This window comes from Fukomys damarensis, unplaced genomic scaffold, assembly GCF_012274545.1.
Source record: "Fukomys damarensis isolate Sample0158 unplaced genomic scaffold, DMR_v1.0_HiC HiC_scaffold_16, whole genome shotgun sequence".
Taxonomy (NCBI): Eukaryota; Metazoa; Chordata; class Mammalia; order Rodentia; family Bathyergidae; genus Fukomys; species Fukomys damarensis.
In genome coordinates this window covers 69,109,661-69,131,003 of record NW_022900928.1, presented here as the reverse complement: position 1 = coordinate 69,131,003, position 21,343 = coordinate 69,109,661, and the positions used below count along the sequence as shown (strand labels likewise).

At 42.8% G+C, this 21,343-nt stretch overlaps 1 protein-coding gene across 1 annotated transcript in view; it reads right to left on the bottom strand.

The window, feature by feature from the left end:
• Sorl1 (sortilin related receptor 1) overlaps positions 1–21,343 on the bottom strand; it is a 159,462-nt gene that overhangs the window by 43,831 nt on the left and 94,288 nt on the right. The window contains exons 17-25 of the mRNA XM_033764392.1: positions 20,923–21,095; positions 19,490–19,621; positions 17,132–17,223; positions 15,677–15,923; positions 14,858–14,996; positions 9,425–9,598; positions 7,318–7,431; positions 3,509–3,631; positions 351–470 (exon numbers count right to left, since the gene is read on the bottom strand). Of these exons, the coding sequence (XP_033620283.1) occupies positions 351–470; positions 3,509–3,631; positions 7,318–7,431; positions 9,425–9,598; positions 14,858–14,996; positions 15,677–15,923; positions 17,132–17,223; positions 19,490–19,621; positions 20,923–21,095 (1,314 nt within the window). The remainder of the gene's footprint in view (positions 1–350; positions 471–3,508; positions 3,632–7,317; positions 7,432–9,424; positions 9,599–14,857; positions 14,997–15,676; positions 15,924–17,131; positions 17,224–19,489; positions 19,622–20,922; positions 21,096–21,343) is intronic.

Genomic DNA, 21,343 nt, shown 5'->3' with positions numbered 1-21,343 from the left:
TCAGATGCTCCATTTGAAAAATAGGAGCTAGCTTCAGCTTACTCAAAGTACGGTCCCCAGACCAGGAGCTGATGTGTGAACTATTTATCAGGTCCCAAAGAATTGAGAAGAGTGAACCAGAATAAAACCAACTATACTCCCCAGAACACTGATACTTTCTTGATGAAGGAAGCAAGTTGTTCAATTATATTCTGGCATGAGCTCCTTATCTCTCATCACAGACCAGCTCTCTGAGAAGCACTAACTGGTTGACTTCTGAAGTTCAAGCTGATTCTCAGACTCCAGATTCTATGACCACTTAAGGCTGCATGACTTGGTAAGTACGGGTAACTGAGACTAGGAGTACTGACCGGTACAGTTGGCTTCGTCGGACCAGTCCCTGCAGTCATTGTCCCCATCACACACCCAGGAGGAGCGGATGCACATGCCTGAGCTGCAGTTGTACTCATCACTCCGGCACTGGTGCATTTCTGTAGATGAGACAACAAACACTGATGTGAGTGAAGATAAAGATTTCATTCATAGGAAAATGGATACATATTGAAGATATACTCCTAAGTGAAATAAATAAGTCCCACATGTGTAAATACCAAATAGTTTCCCTGGTGTGAATATTCTGCAACAATGCATAAGATTCTAATAAGATTACTGATATTTAGAAATGGGAGGAAAGGAGCTAAAGGTGTAGGGAAGGTGTGATACGTAGGGGAAGAACAAAAAGGGAAAAGAAAAAAATGTGAGAGAATGAAAAGATGAAAATAAAGTGTTTGTAGATGGGGAGGGGAGGAGGGGGTGAAGGGAGGGCAGAGGTAAGGGGAAAAAATGAGAATCAAGACTTGCCATGTAAAGGTACATGATCCCAACAATGAATGTAACTGTACTGTATCCCTAAATGTACCAATAAACTCAATAAAAAAAAAAAAGATTTACTCAAAATCCTGTCTGGTGTCAAAGCACACAGGGATAGGGATAGGTCCATATCATGATTACCTGTAGATAACTCAGATGAAGAGAACTTTGACCAGAGATGTTTATCATTTATTGTCTATAGATTGTATGGACAGAGACCTTTAACCAGGGATATATGTTCATCTATAGTAATTTCCATCAAGTGTGATGCAAACAGATTATTGATACCCATGGACTCATACAGTGGGTTGCCTCACAGCCAGAGCAGCCCTGTCTATTTATCCTCGTCTAGTCCACAGATACTATCATCTTCTGGGCTTGCCGTGATGAGAACAGAGTTGGCAGCAGTGAAGAGAAGAATCAAAGAGTAGAATTTTCAAGGAAGCAGAAGACTCCTAGAGACATGGCATGTGGTTTGAGAAAACAAGTAATGATCATGTGGGGAGGCTGAGCTCAGGGAAAGGAAGATGAGTGCTGAGCTTCTGAGCGGCAGAAAACATAGCTGGGGCATTCTGTGGGCACAGTTCTGAAGGTCAGTGTGCCGGCTGTCTCTAAAAGGTGTGGTGCTGCCTGGGGCAAACAAACCAGTGCAGCCTGAGATTAGAAAGACAGCAGCTACAACATCTTTCCTAGGTCCATGGAGATCATTAAAACAGAAGCTGTGGTTTGAATATGTTACCTAAAATTCATATGTGGAACTGTGTTCACCAGGGCAATAATATCAAGAAGTAAAGCCCTTTGGAGGTGATTAAGAATGAGATTAGTGACCTTAACCAAGAGATACAAGGGAACTGTTCACCCTTTCTCCCATGAGGACGCAGGGAAGGAATGATCTATGAAAATCACAGACACTGAATCTGGGAGCGACTTGATCTTGGACCTCCCATTCTCTGGAACTGGGAAAAATAAATGTCTATTGCTGATAAATTACTCAGTCTAAGGTATTCTGTAACAGCAGCCCATAAGGAGTGAAACATGGAGCTTTCAAGTGGAATTTTCCACAGCCTCAGAAAATGGGAGTAGCTAAGCAGAGGCAGCGTGATGGTGAAAGTGGTGAAGCAGATACTTACACAGAAAGATTCTGGAGGCATGAGGAGGACCTGAATCTGAGAAGGAACTGAGTGGCACCTTTGGTGGATTCAGAACCAACCAGCAGGAATAGTGCATGATAGGGGACCTACTGAGTAGCCAACTGTGTACCTGAGTGAGATGGGTGACATGGAAACACATACCTCTGTGGAGCTTCCTGCCTCCTAACTAAGGATAGCTGTGCACTTCAGCCTCCTGAGAATAGCGGAAGTGAAGGCAGGAATGTGGGGGGAAACGGCTGTGAAAACCAGCAGTTTTACAGCCCCTAATGAAGGAGAATTATAGAACCCAAAAGAGAAAACAATTCCTCCCAGAGCCAAACCAGGGTTATCTTCCATATGAAAGTGGCCCTGAATGAGCTCCATCAGTTTCCTTGTGTTAAACTCATTTATGAGCAGCCCCTGGTCCCTTTATTTCAGTCCCGATGAGTCAAACCACCTGCCCCTAATAAAGCAAGACCTACCCATATGTACATGTACAGCCTGCTGGACCTGACCCTGCAGACAGAAGAGAGGGCCTGGCCAGGCACCTCTACTCAGCACTATGGCTGGGTCAGCATCTGGCCCCCTTTTCACTTCCTTTCTGTACCTGTGGTCCCTCCAATCTGGTGCACTATTCACCCTGCACAATGTTTTCTTCAGTGGGCAGCAGCTGTAAGGATGGAACCAGAGCCTGCTAAGGGCTCATGAAATTGGTAGGGCAACGGTGTACATCAGAAACAGCACGGAAGTAGAAAACAGGAGACACAGGTCCCAGTCACCTCCTACGCCATTCTGACATAGACTGTGTCACCTTGAATATGTCCTCTGACCCCTATGGACCTCACTTACTCAGTGCGGAGATTAAAAGGACTGGATTAGAGAATACCTACCATTCCTTGCCATTGTAACACACTATCCTAAATTTTTAAATTCCCACTCAGACAACAGTGCTCAGTCAAAGCTTGTGTCATCTGCTGACTTTTAACAGGGTTTACTGAATGAGGCTGGCTTAAAAAAAATAAAGAGTTCACAAAGGTACAGCTCTGTGCTTTCAAGCAGCTTGTCTCATACACACTCTGAGGTGTGGGGCAAGTCTGTGTAGCTGTTAACCACAGCTGTTAGCTGTGTAGCTGTTATAGTATCTCTGCAAGACAAAGCAGAGTCTGTTTCCTCATTGCCCAGTTTAAAAAACAAAAGCTAAGCATAGAGAAAATAAGTGACACAAGCTGGGTCTACACTGTATCTCTTCTGACCATGAATCCAGTGTCCCATTAACTCTGGCTCAGATATTTCGAGAACTGAATTTTCATGAAAAACAGCAAATGAGTTCTGTCAGAGAACAGAAAGAAAACAATTCAATGCTGCTATGTAGACGGAGGTGACCAAGCAGCTGAGAGATCATAAATCCTGAAACAGATATCAGAAATTTCCATTTCCTTCCCATGCCATCTACCAGTATAACTCAGTGCAGTACAGTGACCATCTCCCTCTCCCCCAGAATGAGATTTCTGAATAGCATGGGCCTTTACCACAGTGGCTTTCATCACTGTTGTCTCCACAGTCGTCCTCAAGGTCACATTTATAGGACAGGGGGATACAAGTCCCAGACTCCTGGCATCGGAACTGGGTGTCCAAATCACAGATCGTGGTAGCTAAAATGGGAAAGAGAGATGACATATTTGTTAGGTACAATTATTTCCCTCATACACTTCCTACTGGAAAACCAATTTTAAAATAGAAGCCAGGCATGGTGGTGCCCTTGGGAGGCTGGGCCAGCAGGGTGACCATGAGTTTGAGGTCATCCTGGGCTACATAGTGGGTTCCATGCCAGCCTGAGCCACACAGCAAGACCCTTTCTTAAAAAACAAAACACAAAACAAAAATAAAGGAAGCAGATTTTAAGTGTAGCAATAGAAATTAGCCCTAGACTAATAGAAGAAATAAATTCCATGAGAGCCTGCAATTAATAACCAAGGGAGGTAAGGGCCTATCTTTCCAGGGACAGCTTCAGAGATCAATAGGGCCTGGAAAAGGAAAATACTGCCATATGGCTGGGAGAGAAAGTGAGGGGCTAGACTGCCTCCTACTACCCCTTCAGAAGTGAAGGCCTACGCCATGAAGGTATCTTCCTACGTAGGTGACAGGCACTTTAGCTGCAAAACTACCATTAGGAAACTCCAATTCTACCGAAGAAGCCGGCACCTCACTGGACACACAGATACAACAGGTAATGCAGAGGTAGAATTTGTTAGCAGAAACCTGGGCTCTGGCTATAGTCAGTCTAGGCTGGCTATCAAATTCCATCTTCCTCTTTCTTAGGTGATCAATTTTAACCTCCCTGAGCCTGAGTTTCCCCAACAGTAAAGTAAGGGTAAGGTAATGCGACCATGTACTTTTATGATCCCACTCAGAAAGGCTAAATTTGGAGTCATAGTCTACCACCTCCAATTTGCTGAAGCTAGCCCCCTTTGCCTCCTTCATTTCCTCTATAACAGAATGCAGATATTACCGACGTTGGTAGCATTATGATAAAAAACAGGAAGAAAACAGGCTTGGGATCACAGCCTATTGAACAGGATATATAAAAATAATGGGCTCTGAATAAATGCCGCTTCTCTTCCTCATCATGTTTCATGCCCTTCTGACATCACAATGAGTTGAGAATTGGATTTTCTTCCTCTGCTGAATAGAAGCTTCCTGAGCTTGTGCACAAGCTTTAGGATGCAAGAAAGGACTCTGCAGGAGAGGGATGGGAGAGGAAATCTGTTCTCCTGAGAAGACAGCATGTGGCGGAACAGAATCCCAGGAAGGAGGTGGCAGTGCAATGAAACACCGAATGGCAACATTGCTATTAGACACACCAGCAGCTCTATTGGAGGTTCTATTTCTTCTTTGTAATTGAGCTAGTTGAGCTAGGAAGGCAGGGGATGAATGCAAAATGACAAGGCTGCAGGGAATTCACATCAAAATCCTCATTTCTGACATCCGCCCAGCTGGGGAAGTTTGTTTAAGAAGGGAAATCGACTGACAACATCCCTCCTACACCACCTCCCTTCACCCCTCCTCAGCTCTTCCCTGGCAGCTGACCGGGTGTGTTGTGGAACTCCCCACACTGCAGCACCCTGTCATGCTCAACCCTCTCCTGCTGCAAGGGTGCCTCACAGTATCACAGTAAGCACATGTCTTCCTTGAAAGGAAGGCCATGGGAAGGCTTGCCCATGCCTATCAGTTTTGTTCCCGAGACATGTCTTTTCTCCTCACCTCTGTCACATCAGTTGGGTAGGGCTGTTAGCCAAGTGAAACTGGGAGAGAGAGAAGCAGAAAGCAAGTTTCGGGATTTCAGGAAAATCGACCCCGCTGATAGATAACAAACCAGGAGGAACCAAACCAGCTCCACTACAACCCTGGGCAGGACCTTAAGCCATAGGAAGCCATGAGGTCAAGCCCAGACCTGAGGCAAGGGAAGAGTAGGGCCTCGCTGAGGGAGCATGAAAGTGGAAATACTTCCTTCACAACCTAGAACCAATATGAGATCCAGTTTGCCTGGCTAATAGACTCAGCCCATGGCAGAGGGAAAATAACATGCTACCCAATGTCTCTAACTACTGGCCGTCTAGTTTGTATCTCTCTGCTTCTACTATGGCCAAATATGTTTGGGCAGCTTTTCTTGCATGTGTAAACTCTAAGAAGCTCCTCTTCCCCCACCCTGATATGTAATAAATTCTATTCTGTTGCCTGCTCCATGTTGTTAATAATATGCATTAATGTTTTTTCAGAGTCTTGGCTAATCCCTCACAAATATCACACCTTCCTGAGACCCTGAGAGGGGAAGATGTCTGTATCTTTATTGAAGCCCTTTTTTGTAAAAGACAGACATGGAGTGGCTTGTGCCTTCCAAACTTGCCACTAAGTATACACTTTCCCCTGGATATAAGATGCACGTACTGAAGCCAAGGAAAAATAATGATGGAAGGTCTCATATACAACCTCCTGCCAGCCCAAGGAAGCATCGCATAGTACTGCAGGGCCCAGACCAGCTTGACCACTTGTGTGTTTCTACGGTTGTTCTCCTCAGGGTGAAAGGATGTGGGAACCCCAAGCCCTGCTCCAAGATGACTGCCTGTATTCACCTACCAGGGGCCAGAGGAGTACACAGAGCTGACCGCTAACCTGTTCTTACAGTACATTTGGTAAGTGGATCTCTGAGTTACAAAAGGTAACACCCTCAAAAAGAAGCCTTCTCATTTGGCTTCATGCTTCCCTGCTTCTAGTCTTTCTCCCATTCGATTCATTCTGCCTGCAGCTTATCTTTCCAATGGTAAATTTTTATCATGTTATTTCAGTGGTTGCCAACTGCTCTTCCAACAAAGTCCAAAAGGCTCCTGCGCATATGAGTTCTAACTACTCTTTCAGCTTCCTTTGTGCCACAGCACCCACATTCTCAACAATCTACACAGGTACTGACACTCAGACCTCTGTCCTTTTCACAAGCTGCACCCTTGCCCAGAGCTTTTTCCCTTCAGCTCTGCTTGATGCACTCACACACACACCCACACACCCTTTAGTTGAGTAGGGTGTCCTCCTATATCATACAGTGCTTTCCCATCACAGCACTCATGGTTTGCTGTGATGTGAATACCCTGATCCCATCTTGATCACTAGGACAGAGCTTGGAACAGAGAGTGCTCAATAAACACATGTTGGGCGAACATACAGTGGCAGAGGGCAAAGCATCTCCTTTATAAGATGACATCAAAGTTATTAAGATTTGTACTCATTACAGGATGTTATCCATTTAAGTGGTTTTCTTTAAATCCTGCTAAGCAGTCATGCACTTTACCTCGACCTTAGAAACTACTCAGTACAAAGTTGACATTCACATAGCATACCTACCAAGCACACATAGCACATACCCCATGCCAAACTATGCATTACTAATCAACTGTAACAACCTTGCATAAGCTTGGCAGGCAGATGGCATCACCTAACTGGAGTAGCACACAGTGACACCTGTTGCCCTTCTCTAGAAAGGCTTATCCACTCCAAGGTACCAGTTTTCTTACAGGACCAAAACCAAGGTTAGAACTCAGACTGTCAATCACCTCAGTGCCAGTCATGCGATGGACATTTATTCATAAATCTCCTGCTGTAAGTAGTCAGCTTATTGGTTAAATATATGTGTATGTACAAGTCTGAGATAATTCTATGTATCTAATATACAACTGCATGTGGAACTGTGCTTTCTCTGTTACCCAAGCCCCATCACAGATGGAGGAGCTGAGCAGCCTTCCGCGTAAGACTTAATATCCTGATAACTGGGTTGAGCCAGAAGACTCACGGCAGTTCCTCTCATCGCTCATGTCCCCACAGTCATTGTCGAAATCGCACCACCAAATGCTGTTGATACAGTTTCCATTGCTGCAGCGATACTGGTTGCGAAGACAGGTGTTCTCTAAACAGGGAGGAAATGAAACCAGTATTATTCTTCCTGCTGGACCACAGGACTTTTTCTTCTGAGTTTCCATTTCCTTTCCCCCGATAACACTGTGGCTTGAATGGTAAAGAAGGAGAGTGGTGCCAAGCACATGGGCATGCAAGGAAGGAAGCATCTTCTTCCTCCTTTCCACCTTGAATTGAAATTGTGGGAGAAAAAACAGGTTGGGAGGAGTACTAAGAATTGATCACAGATGAGATCGGGCATGTTCAAGGTAGTATGGCCATCATGAGGAAAAAAAGAAGAACCAAGGTATTATGTACAGGTACAAATTCTCTGCAATGAATATGATCATTATGTATATCAAAAGTGTACCAATAAAGTTAATTTTAAAAACAAGTGATTATAAAGGTGAAAAAGAATAATGATGACACCAGGTGGGTCTGCCAGATGGCATGGCTGGTACAGCAGCATTGTAGAACACTCATCACACAAGCAACTCCTTAATGGTCTATATCTACAAAGGATTAAAACATACATATTCCATCACACACACACACACACACACACACACACATACATATACATGTATATTTATAACTGTATCCATGGGTCCCCTATCTATAGATTCAACCAACCACAGATTGAAAATATTCCAAGGTAAAAATGTGTCAGTACTAAACATGTATACACTATTTTTTCTTGTCATTACTCCCTACACAACACAGTATACACCTATTTACATAGCATTTGCACTGTATTAGGTATTACAGGTAATCTATGATTACATGATTTAACATATGAGAATATGATTGAACATATATGAGAGGATGTGTATAGGCTATATGCAAATACTATACCATTTTGTATAAGGAACATGAGCATCTGTGGAATTTGGTATCCAAGAAATCCTAGAACCACTTAACCTAGGAATACCTGTATAACTATACATACTATATGTCCATATTTATTCAACTTAATACCTGAATGGCTTACTAAGAGATTTTTTTTCTGCTCCATTACTTCTTTAAAACAAGTATTTACACAGAAAAATTGCATTGTTTAATAAGCTGGATCAAGGGCACGTGATGATTGCTCTGTTGTTTGGACAATCAGTGTATTCTAAAGGCGAAGATAAAGGAGTTGTTTGCTCTTCTCTTGGAATTTAGTGTTGACTCTGTTTCTTTCCAAATAGCTTTATGATGATGTCCAGGGCCTGAATGCCCCATTTCTAAAGAAGGATGGTCCATCTCACCCCTGCCACTGTATTTCTTAAAGAAGATGGACTATACGGTCTCCATTGTGTGCTTGCTCACCCTGGCCTCCGAGGCTGCTGTGAGAAGTGAAGTTAGAATTACAAAGTAAATATAACCTGGAGCATAAGGAAATGCAGGAATTCTGGCCATTAATCCAGGCACTTCGTGGCAAATCTTGCTTCTAGGGGTTCACCATACTGACAGAAAAATGAGGGGGAGGACTGAGGAAGTGTTAACAGTGAGAAGTATACAGGAAAAAAATTAATCAATGTCTCAGAAGATTTTTAAACCCATATATTCAAATTCCAAATGAGGAGGAATTAAGGCTATTTGGTCATGACTTGGAAGTCAAAGCTTTCAGACCTTTATTTAAAATTGGTTTGAAAATTCAGCCTTTTTGGGCTGGGGGTGGCAGAGAGATGGCTGCTGGGTAACAGCAGTTGACTCTGATATAGTCAAGCCAGATATGTTTAGAAGGCAAGTTGTCCAACTTATAAGAATTAGAAGTTGCAGAACCTAGATGTGAGGGGTGAGTGAGGAGAGGAAGAAACAAAAGAAAACAATGGTGGACCCTGACAATGGCTGTGTGAGCTGACATTAAACCAAAAGACACAACTATGACTTTTTCAGCCTGGGCCTCTTCTGAATGAGCACCTATTGAGTTTTTTACCTGGGACTTTTACCAGTATCACAAAGGGTTAGGGATGAAGGGACCAAGGAAAGTGAGAAGAAGGGAAAAACAAAAAAGGACTGACCTTCTTTGACACAGGTATTGTTCTTCAGCTGATAGCCCTGAGGGCAGTCACACATCAGGTCCCCAGAAGGGAGGATACTGCTGGCCACTCCCTCTGGACACCTGCAGCTCTTGCCATTGTTGGCCTTGGGCAGGCACAGAAGGCTACATGGACTGGGTACACAGGCATTGCTTCCTGGAAAGGAGACAGACAGCCACAGTATTGTGGTTAATACACACAAGGGGACTGCTGAACGGAGGAGACCTATAGCATAACAGTCTCATCCTACAAATACTATATCAAGAAACTTAGAAAGATGATGTGGCCAGCCCCACAATACCTTCCATGCTGAGAGCCTTTGCTCAGATTCCTCAGCAGAACTGACACCACAGCCCTGCTTTTCCCAAAAACTTGCACTTCTATCTCACACCATCAAACTTCCCCAGAGCCAAACTGGGCAGCTGATGTTCCTCTCGAGTGGAACTGGTTCCTGAAGGCTAAGAAAACAACCCAGGAGCTGGACCTGGGAGAAGAGTTACATAGTACAGGTGCCAAGATAAAGCCAAATCCTGCACAAGTCAAAGCCGTGCCAAGACAAACTTGAGTGTGCAGCTATGTTTGGTCTGAAGAGAGTTAGGACACAGGGCACAGTTATGGAGAGGATACAACCAAGGGCCCCAGATGAAAAAATGATGGCTTTGACATTCCCAGCTGCAGTCCACATAAGTCTCACCTAGAACTCCCATGTATGGGTCCTTACTATCTTCCTTGCTTCTTTCAATAACACTTTTTATCACTTAAGCCTGAGTGGGTTTTGCTCCTTAACGCTCAAAGCCCTTCCTTAAAAGGATACACTGGGGCCTAGATAAAAAAAATCCAGGTCTCCCTTTTTCATTTCCCTGATGCCAACCAGCTAAGGAAACACTCATTAGCCACTATCATGCAACAAATACACAGAACAACTGGTCAATATTGATCTATCCCACTATTTTCAATCTTCTCTCTGGATCAGTTTAGCAAAGAGTGTCACATAGAGTCCAAAACATCCATCACTGCACTTCTGAGAGAGATGGGTGAACAAAAATGGTGAAGGTGTCCTGACTCACAGGTTGGAAAACAGAGTTCATTAATGACAATCAGTATTGATACAGGTGACGAGACCCTCAACTGCTCTGGATATGTTGGCATCTCATCAGTTTTAAGTCATATTCTGAATTGTTTTAAACCACAGTGATTTAGCCACAATGTCTCTCTGATGCTAAAGAGTAAGTGGCATTGCTAAATAGACAAAATTTACACATCCAGTGAGAGAAATCCATGTAACAAAATATCTAAAAAGGCTCAGCAAATAACTTAATCAACCATAATGGCTTAATTACCACAGAAAACTAATCCGTTGATCAGAGGAAGCCTTTGGCTGATGTTCACTGGTAGTCTCTGGACGCAGACTGCTCCTTTAGCTAAATATACAATTCAAAGGATCTGGTACATGTTCCTTGTATTGAGGACAACATATCAATCAGTGTTTTAAGAAAATAAACAAGAACAGGATATGTTTTTGAAACATACTCAATTACAGAATGATATTTACATATGGATTTGGTCCTTAAAATAATGTACACAGCAAATATTCCCACCCAACCAAGCAAGAGCTAAAGAATACAGAACCCAAAATGTGTTCTCTTTCAAGAGGCTGATCAAGGCAAAGATGTGACAGAGAGAACTTTTGTAAATAAACTGAAAAACCTACAAAATGTTAGGGAAATGTAAAACTACTTCTGTCTCTAACAGAAATCTGCTTTGTTTAGTTCAAAATTAACAGACACTGGAGGCACTGACTGTGAAATGGGACATCTGGCCTCATCCCTGACCTTGAACACCCACTTCCTGTGCGCTAGAATAAATAGCTAGATGAATCGTAAGGTAAACTCCCTAACTACAAGGAATTGTTACGTCTGGGTTAAAGTGAACTGTCTTATTACTGTAATTTGTACATGGGTAATGTGAACCGAGGAAATGAAATGTAATGACCTGAATGAGATCATAGCTGTAAAACCTATAAAAGAGGAAGCTGCAACCCAACAGGAGGTCATTCACTGGCACTGCCTTTTTTAATGCAATTGACCCTTTTCTGACAAAATAAACTTTATTTTACTTCCATTCAGCTCATCTTTATGTGCATGTCACTTGCCAAATCCTTCCACAACAGTAAGAAATGGCAGTCTGACAAATAGCAACCAGGGGCAAACTCCAAACAAAGCCAATCAAGTCACAAGTACAACAGGTAGGCAGGCCAAGAGCATCCATCTGGCTGGAGACAAAGTAACAGAACAGAAAATGGGAGTGCTATGCCAGAGAGCACTTAGAAGGGGACAGAGGAGAATGCAGCAGAGTTACCACCATGGCTGCAGACCTTTCAGGATGCCAACCATCTGTGTAGCAGGGTGTACAGAATGAAGACCATCATCCAATGTGAAGAATGAAAAACTAAGAACAATTATCTTCAAAGATGTCCCCTTAGAACACCAAACAGCCCCAGGATATCTTCACAGAGCATATTCAGAACATTTTCAGACTTCCTTTTTGAAAAAGTTCCTTTAGAATCAGCGAGGAGCCACAAAAACTATTATCTCCCTGAAGTATCTATGCCCTTGGCAATTACCAAAATTGTCTATTCCAAATAATTAATATTTGCCTTCATTATAAATGTGTAAAAGTCTGTAGTTAATGCACTATAAAATATTTTAAAACATTGCAGCATCAACTGACTACATCCATAAATTTGCTAAGTGACCTTTTTTTTTTTAGTACCAAGGATTGAACTCGGGTCATTGTGCTTGCGAGGCAGGAGGCAGAACCACCGAGCTAAATCCCCAATCCCCAAAGTAACCTTTTTAAAAGGAAAAAACCTCTCTGTGAAAAATATATTCCAGTAACACTACTTAAAAATCAACCAGGTATCAAGACAAGAAATGCACCCACTTATAACCAAATAGCCTCAATTAATAAATCTTCCAGGTGAGCATAACTTTGAGCACAAACCACCAGCATTAATCAAAACATAGAACACTAAAGTACTGTCATGTTACCAGCATACTGCCATTTCAGTCGCAAAGGGTAAGCAGAGAGAGCACAGCCTGATGGTCTCACTGAAGTTCCCTGAGGTCAAGCAGTCCATGGCTCACATTCCTACCACTTGGCATGTGTATGACCTAGACAAGTTACTGAACCTGATTTTTATGTTCTCATCTATAAAATGGGAATATTCACAGTACACATTAATTTAGGGAAGACTAAGGAGATTACCCAAGCTCAAAAGCACATTAATGTGGTTAAGTATGACAGAATAACTCGTTAATAAATATATTTATTGTTGTTTTACACTTGACTACTGAAAAGTCCCATATGTATTTGAAGCAGATAACGAAAAGAATACAGATGGACTGGCATAAGAGGTTGTCAATATGTACCAAGAATTTGTAAATATCCTTTTGGTGTGCTAAGGAGGCAGGCAGGTTAAAGGAGACAAGCTGAAGGCCACTGGCAGCCAGGTGCCACTGCAAAAGCTTTGATTTAATTCAACCTGGCCTGAGAGATTATGTGCTTGTTTCTCTATACCTGTCCACCTGGAAGTGTCTTGCTCACAGCCAATGGACAGCAAGAGAATCTCAACACAAATAGAGACAGGAGCAGAGACTCCATAACTGGCCCTGGGCCAAAGGAACAGTCACAACTGATCTTGCACAGCCAGAAGCTGTGATTCACACAACACCACATATCACTGTTTCAAACCAGGCTTTCCTCAATCCAGACCCTACCCTCATCCCTAGGATTACTCTGGCTGATTTAAATGAAGGTCTTTGAGACCTAAAGGGAAATACACTGAGAATCACAGACCTGTCTGTCCTGTATCAGGAGACCACATAAATGCTCAGCTGTGTTGGAGGTGTTGGGGTGAAATGTGAACCAAAACAGGGAGTGAGGAGCCCAGGGACCACCAGCCTCACTGGAACTTGACATTGCCGATGCCACTGTGTGCACAGCCAACATGTGCTTGCACATACTTGTAAAATGGAGTCCAGCTTCTGTACTAGGTGGCAACTTATACAAATGCTGACAACTCACTCCACAAGACAGTGAGAAAAGTGGGGCCTCCATCAAATAAAGGCCCAGGGACTTCAGCTACCTGTACTGAGAAGCAAGATTCCTCCATCTCTCCCTGTTTTAAAACATGTATCTCCCTCAAAAGAATGTGACTTCTCTGAGGCTGTAACCAAAGCTCAGCCCTGATACTAGTGAGAACTTCTGAGAAAGCTAATTAATATCTGAGACTTCTTTCCCTGATCTGCAAATCATGAATCATAATACCAGTCTGTGCCCTGACGGTTAGTGGGGGAGACTTACCAGTAAGACAGATCTACATTTGTAGGACACTTGGTAGCCTTCCAGGGGAGTTCTCATGCTATCTTCCTTGGTCCCAAAGGGATAATAATGATATCTATAACTGTATTATTTTCAATGTCAATTTTCTTTTAGTACAGGGTAAGCCAAGCACCAGCAAAGCAGTATCAACATTCTAGTTCAAAACAAGAAACTTAAAGATAGTCAATAGAGAGTCAGTAGACCCAGGATGCCACTTAATCCTGTGGAGATAAGGAGGGTAATTCTTAAAGGGACTATTTTTGGGGGGAGCGCCCTGGTCTACTTCTCCAGAATCACCAGCACAGTTGGATATATAAGAATAAAGGGCAGTCAAGGAAGGAAGGCTTTCTACTGAGCAATCCCAGCTTCTAGGTCAAAGCCTCTAACAGTGCTCGCGGCCTCATCCACCGAACAGATCTTAAAATGTCAACCATGTACACTCAGGCAGCCCTCGTCTCTTTTCATCCTTTCGTCCTTCAACAAATACAAACTGAGAACCTATAAAAGGCCAGGGACTCATAAAACTGTTGAGAAACAAAAAAGGCATACTTTTTTCCTTTATGGGGTGTAGAGGTTCAGGGTAGGAAACATGATTGAAAGTAACGCACAACTACATACAGCATCGCAACACAGAGGTCGGTATGCTCAGTGGGCACACAATTGTGTGAGCACCCAGCCTAGAGCACAGCATGGTTCCCTGTAAGTGTGCCAAGCGGGAATTAGGCACACGCTGGGCTTCTCCCAGCTGCAACCAAAGTCACACCACCAATCAGTGAAGGGCCAAGGGCAGCAGGAGGCTGTAATTACCCACCAAGTACCAACACTCTCGGCAGGCAAAAACATGCTGTCTTCCAGTTGTTTGTGTATCATTAGAAAAGAAATTAAGATATCATTAGGAAGAAATTAAATAATGTGCATGTTGTCGTGACAACAAAGACGCAGGCTGCCAGATCCTGCTCTGAGTAGAGATTGCCCACACGCAGCCCCTTTCTTGAGAACAACTCTGAGGAGATGAAGGAGACTCTGTCTTACCAGTATTCTTCCCCTTGTAGAATATCTTCATGTCCATCAGCCCCGTGAGTTGGCTGGCGAGAATCTCCATCTGGGACCCACTGTATTTGGAAGCTCGGAATATGCTGAGCTGTGACCAGTCATCCCAGTAGATTTCGTTCTAAAAAGAAAACCTGCCTATTAGGCCGGATCTTCTGTGCTTTGTTCTGGACCCTTTGTAAAGATCAGAGCTTCCCCATACAGCAGACAACAAACATTTATTGGCTGAATACTGGCTTAAGATTTCACTCAAATGCAAGCCTCAGTGGTTTCATCCAAACATCACCAACTAGCCACACAGAAGGAACTACCCACAAGAAACAATCTGGTGAGCACGGAACCATAACTACAGCTATGCTCCTCAGTTGGAAATCTGCTTCCCCATGTGGGTCAGAGGTCTCTGGAATACAAACAGACCCGAAAGACAACAGAGGGAATATGCTGCTCCTCTCTAGTCAGTGGGGAACGAAGTGAGGAAACCTTACAAAAGGTGAAGACATAGAATCAAAATGAAGTTACAGGTACTGAAGGGCAAATCCATAACACTCATGAAAAATAACCTTAGCTGTTAACCTTTTGAAATGTTAACCATCTGGAAGCCAGGACCCCTGACACCTTTTTGTCTGGCATCCCTCCTTAAGAGCTTGAATGAGTTCCTTCAAATTCAGAAAAGAGCCAATTTCCCACAAGTCTGAAGAATCTCTGCAAAAACCCAAAAGGTCCCGGCTCTGGACCTTAGGAGGCTCTGGACCTTCACCGCAGAATGCCCACTGCCCACTAGTGGGACAAATGCAGATTCACCTTAAAGACTGCAATGGCATAGGGATGTGGGAGGTTGTCCAGGATGACAGAACGTTGCTGGCCACTGAAGGCGATGCGCTGGATGCAGTCCAGGTAGGCATCTGTCCAGTAGATCCACTGGCCATCCACTGAGATGCCATTGGGCCACTTCACATCCTCCGACACGAGACGATGGGCAGAAGAACCATCCATATTGCTCCGATAAATTCCCGGCTTCAGGTCTCCCCAGTCAGTCCAGAACATCACCCTGGAGGGGGATAGAACACCCATCTCATCAAAAAGAGAGGTATGGGAGCTGAATACTACTCCAGTGAAGAGAGACACCTCTCTAGAACAATCATTATCATAATCATCTGGAACTGTGATGTCTGAAGCCACTGAATCCCCTGACCTACAAACACCTCTCCTGGAATTTATTTATAATCAAATTATGTGACGATAATATATAAAAACGTACATATATGTATATTAATCATAGTGTCCTAAGTAGAGAAAAACAATAACATATAATGAAAGTTATAAACCAGTATTTACTCACATGAAACTAACATGCATACATATATAGATACACATCTCAATATCTCTATACATTTCATTTAAAAGTTACAAAGTAGTAACTACACTATATTCTATTTGTTGTGTGCACCTGCTCTAGGTGTAGGGGATGAGTTTTAATGCTTGTATGTAGGTAAAAATAATTCTGAATGATACATAAGAAACTATTAACATTCAATCCCCGGTACCAAAAAAAAAAAAAAAGAGAGAAACTATTAACAATGATTATCCCTCTGATGTATGAAGGTAAAGAGTTAAGAATGGGAACAGAAGAAATAAATACATTCCATTTCATAAACTTCTCTTCTCTTTAATATTTGTAATCAGTACATAGATTGTTTAGAATTTTCCTTCTAAAAATGAGTGCTAATTCTTAATCATAAAGGGCTATGAAAGAGAAAGACAAGGAAAACTAATACAGAATTTCCATGTTAGCTGTTTCCTTCAGTTAAAGAGTTAATGAAAAAGCACCACTGCAATCCTCAAGTACATACTAATTTTGAATCAGAATGGCCACATATCCTGGAGGGGGAAGATAGGGAAAGATGGATTGAATTAAATGTTTGTGCCATGCATGAAACTCGAGATAAAAAATGCTCACAGTATATAAGCAGGCCTGTCTAGTCTACAGAGACTCTCTTCTAATATTACCTTTTCTAGAGAAACACCCCACAGATGCAAGACATCTGGATGCCCAGAGCATCTGATGCTTGCTAGTGAGAAGCAAATGGAGTTACCTGACCTCCATAACTGTGCAGTGGTTACAAAACTCTCAGTTAATGGATTATTTCCACCACATTCATGAGAAGCAGAGTTTTTGCCCAGAGCTTTGTATTTCCATGAGACTCTACTGTTGTAACATCTGACACAATGCTGATTTCCTTTTGGGGATATACTTACCCTTCTTGGGGCACAAGGACCAGGGCCCTGGGCCGATCAAGCACAGAGGAGTTGATGATTGTGAGTCGGAAGTCACCGTCTGGATTAGCGACCTGACAAAAAGAGGAGGGGAAGGCCAAACTAGGTCTGAGCTCTTTAAAAGACCCTTATTGCCAGAATCCCCTACCAGCTTCTATCTATAGATGTGCACCCTCTATACCACCTGATTCCCTTTCCCAGAGCCATCTGAGAAATCTGCCTCAATTTCTAGTCAGAAAGAACTGACTTGTGTGGGTTGTGTAACAGTTTTCACACAGTCTGATAGAAGAGCGAGAACTACATATGTCCCAACCCATTGCTCTCATTCCTATGGCATGATGACCGGCACAGTTAAATGCAGCCATCCCTAAGTAGGATGCATCTACTCACCCCTCCATATCCTCAGGGGGTTGCTTCTAGTATCTCTCTCTGCACACAGACACCAAACTCTAAGGATACTCAAGTCCATAAGACTTAATAATATCTGTATGTAATCTGGGCACCTCCTCCTATACACTTTAGATCATCTTTAGACTATGGATAATATGTAATACAATGTAAATGCTATGCAAATAGTTTATACTGTGTTTTTTTAGGGAATAATGAAAAAGAAAGCCTGAAATGTTCAGTACACTTTGGTTTGTTTTGCTTTTCTGAGTATTTTCAAACCATAGATACAAAACACACAGACTTGGAGGCCCAACTGTACTCCATTTTATTTACTTATTTAACCTACCCATGTTACTCAAATGCAACAAAAGCTCTATTCTATGCCAAAACAAATTATCAATATCACAGTCTTGAGATAAAGACTCCACATTCCTCCTCTCCTGTTTTGGCTCACAGTTCTTCACGCCTAACTTACTCACGCCTGTCCTCTTCTGCCATTCCAGCCTTGTCCTCCACCCTGCTCGCTCTAAACACATAGTAAATCTTCTTCAAAACCCAGCTCCAGGTGGCCTCCTTTCTGATATCTTCTGACCCACCTCAGTCAAAGCACATCAGGAGTTCTGGTGCCAGAGGCATCTTACACCACTTACACTAACAGTATTTGAGCTGAGCAGTGGTCACCCAACAAGCTTATGAAAAAGTGGTAGCTTACATCTCACCTGCATTTATCCAACTCCTAGCAAACACATCTAGCTGGCCACTCACAAGAAAGGAAAGGACAGAAATAACAAAAACAAGATCACCAAGGCAGCATTCAGTAGGTACCAGGCTTTATCTTGTCCCCTTTATTTCCCCTTGGAGGGGAACACTGCAACTCTCCCCTTCACAGTCAGGCTGAGATCCACAGCCACAGGAGACCTCACTCATCCACCTTCTTAATGCAGCCCTGCTCCCAGCCTATGTGATCACAGACCTTGCCTCCTTCTTTACAGCACCATCAGCAACAGAACTAATTCTGTATTTCTTCATTTTGCTTCCTCCACTGAACCTCAAGGGCTATTGGAACAGGAATCTACATGTTTTGACAACTGCTGTACCATCAGAACCCAAGAACAGATCTGACAAACAGCAGGCACAAAGAGCACTTGTGGAAGGGCTGAATGAGTAAATGAATCGTTGTCTTACCCATGAAGAAACAGAAGCTTGAAGAAAATAAGTCCCTTGTGCCATGTCACTTAGTTGGCAAGGTAAAGCCTGAATTCAGGGCTGCCTTTCAAGTCTTTGTCTTTTGTCTTGCAACTGCACTTGGCTCTCCACATCTCCTGGCTTCTACTGCAATTCCCAATTAGCACGCCTGCTGTACCTCTATGTAGTGACTACACAAAGAGCTGCTGAGGCAGGGCCAGGGCCTTGGCAGTAGCTTGCAGGAGCTGAACATACCTATACTCCTAAATACAATGCTTGTGGTGGTTTACAGGACACTTACCACCCTCACTTTGCCTTGAGCAGATAAGATGGGACTAGTTACTGGGTAGCTAAGTGACAAACAGGTGCAGATTAATAATAATGGGAAGGAGGATGACATTGTCATTATTACTCTAGAATAAAACTGGACTAATACTGAAATAATATTAATGTAGTGCTATTATCTTTATAGCTATGACTCTGCTTCTGCAGTTCAAGTATAAACTTTCAGGTGCCTTAATGAAATCTCTGATAGTTTCAGCATCCTATTCTCACGTGGCACTTTCTTGGCAATGAACAATCATTCTGAGATGACCCCATACCCCCTTTCTCCCTTCTCTGGAGGCTCAGTTAGTCCATTCTCTAGTTCTCAGGAAATTTCCAGAGTAATGTGAAACACTGGCTCCTACCTCAGTGTCAGTCTGGCCCAATACCCAGGCACTCTGCTTACTCACTTCATCAAGAACAACATAGGACTATGCATACCTCAATCTTTTTAAATCCAGCATCCACCCAGTAAAGTAACTGGCTGAGGGGCTCCAAGGCCAAAGCTTCTACTGTCTCTAGGCCGGAATTGATGATCACCTCTTGCCCAGTACTCCCATTCAAACAGAGGCGCTAAACAGAGAAAAACAGGAATAAATGCTGTGAAATGCTCAGACGGCCCTTGCAAGCTCATCCCATAAAGGGAAAGTAATCTTTTATTCAACTAACCAGGCTGCCAAGGGCTGAGGCATTTTATAGTCGTAAACTTTCCAGATACATGAAGCTGGGTTTTAAAAAGAGCACCGCTAATATATTATAATTTCCTGTTTTAAACAGAACAACACAGAGAATTTAATCATTTATATTACTCTGCATTATCACCATGAACACTGTCTACTAAACTAGGCCCTGTATCAAAATAATGGGGTCAGAGATTACCGAGAAGGATGAGTCTATTTAATTTTAAAATAAATGAATCAGTCTGCTGTTATGTCCATATTCTTATGTCTGCTCTTATAGTCTTTCCTTTGCAAGGCTGTTGGCCATCAAGGTCTACCAGTGGGAAAGACATAATCATGGTCATAAACACCCATTACCACCCCAATACCCAGACACTGAAAAATTTCTACGGGGTTGAGAATAGATATAACACACATTGGAACTACTTTTCTAAACCGATGAAGCAGACAATGAACACAGAGCAAAAAGTTTTCCTTTAAAATGTATGGAAAGGGGCTGGGGATTCAGCTCAGTGGTTCTGGCACCTGCCTTGCAAGCACAAGGGCCCGAGTTTGATCCCTGGTATCAAAAAAAATAAAAATGAAGTAAAATAAAATTATGGATTCAAGAGTATGAATGTATGGCTATGTATTTGGCCTGTCCAAGGACCTTTCATATTTCCTTCCTGGTTTTGTGTGTGTGTGTGTTTATTATGTTTGTTTTTAAGAAATGGAAATCTCACTGTATTGCCCAGGATGGTCCCAAAGTCTGGGGCTCAAATGATCTTCCTGCTTTATCCTCCTACATAACTGGGAGTAGAGTCAGACAACAAATGCCCAGCTACTTCTCAGCTCTGGTCTGTATTCAGAATAACTAAAATGAATAATTATATGAAGTACCGATAAGTCAAATGTTATCATATCATAATTTAGGGGGCAACCAAAAATCCTACATTATTAGTCCTAGCATCTTCCTGGTAGGAAAAGTAAGACCTTATTTATATTGCAAGATGTGGATTTTGGGCTTCTCTTATCTTTTGTTTATGGACAGAAGTAGGCAATGAAAGAAAAACACTATAATACACAACTGTCAACCCTCAGGTGAGTTACACTCCCCAGTCTCTTGCCACACACATCCTGACCCCTTGTTTGAAGCTTACCAGGACTGGGCAGTTACAAGCCCCAGCCCCAGGAGCAGACAGAGGGTTGACTCACCTGGATGATGTCCAAAGCCAGGTCAGACCAATACAAGCAGTTGCGCTCATAGTCAAAGTCTAGGGCCACTGCTGCCCGCAGCCCTGTGAGTGGCAACTGCTCAGTTGCTCCGGAGGCAAGGTCGTAGCGGTGGATGGACTTCCGCATGGCATACAGGATGAACTCATTCTCTTCTGCCAGGCACAAAATAACAGGGATGGGTGGGCCCAGGGGAAGCTGAAGGGTCCAGCAAATCTGATCTATTTGTTCCTCACACATCAATCTCAACCCCATTGTCACATGATCTGAATAAAATGTAAGACCATCCAGACTCAGAAGGCATGTGATGGAATCTGCCTTGGGCAAGTTATTTCCATTCCAGGGAATCTGTTTCTACATCTGCAACGGTTTTATTACTTTTTTTTTTTTTTTTTTTTTTTTT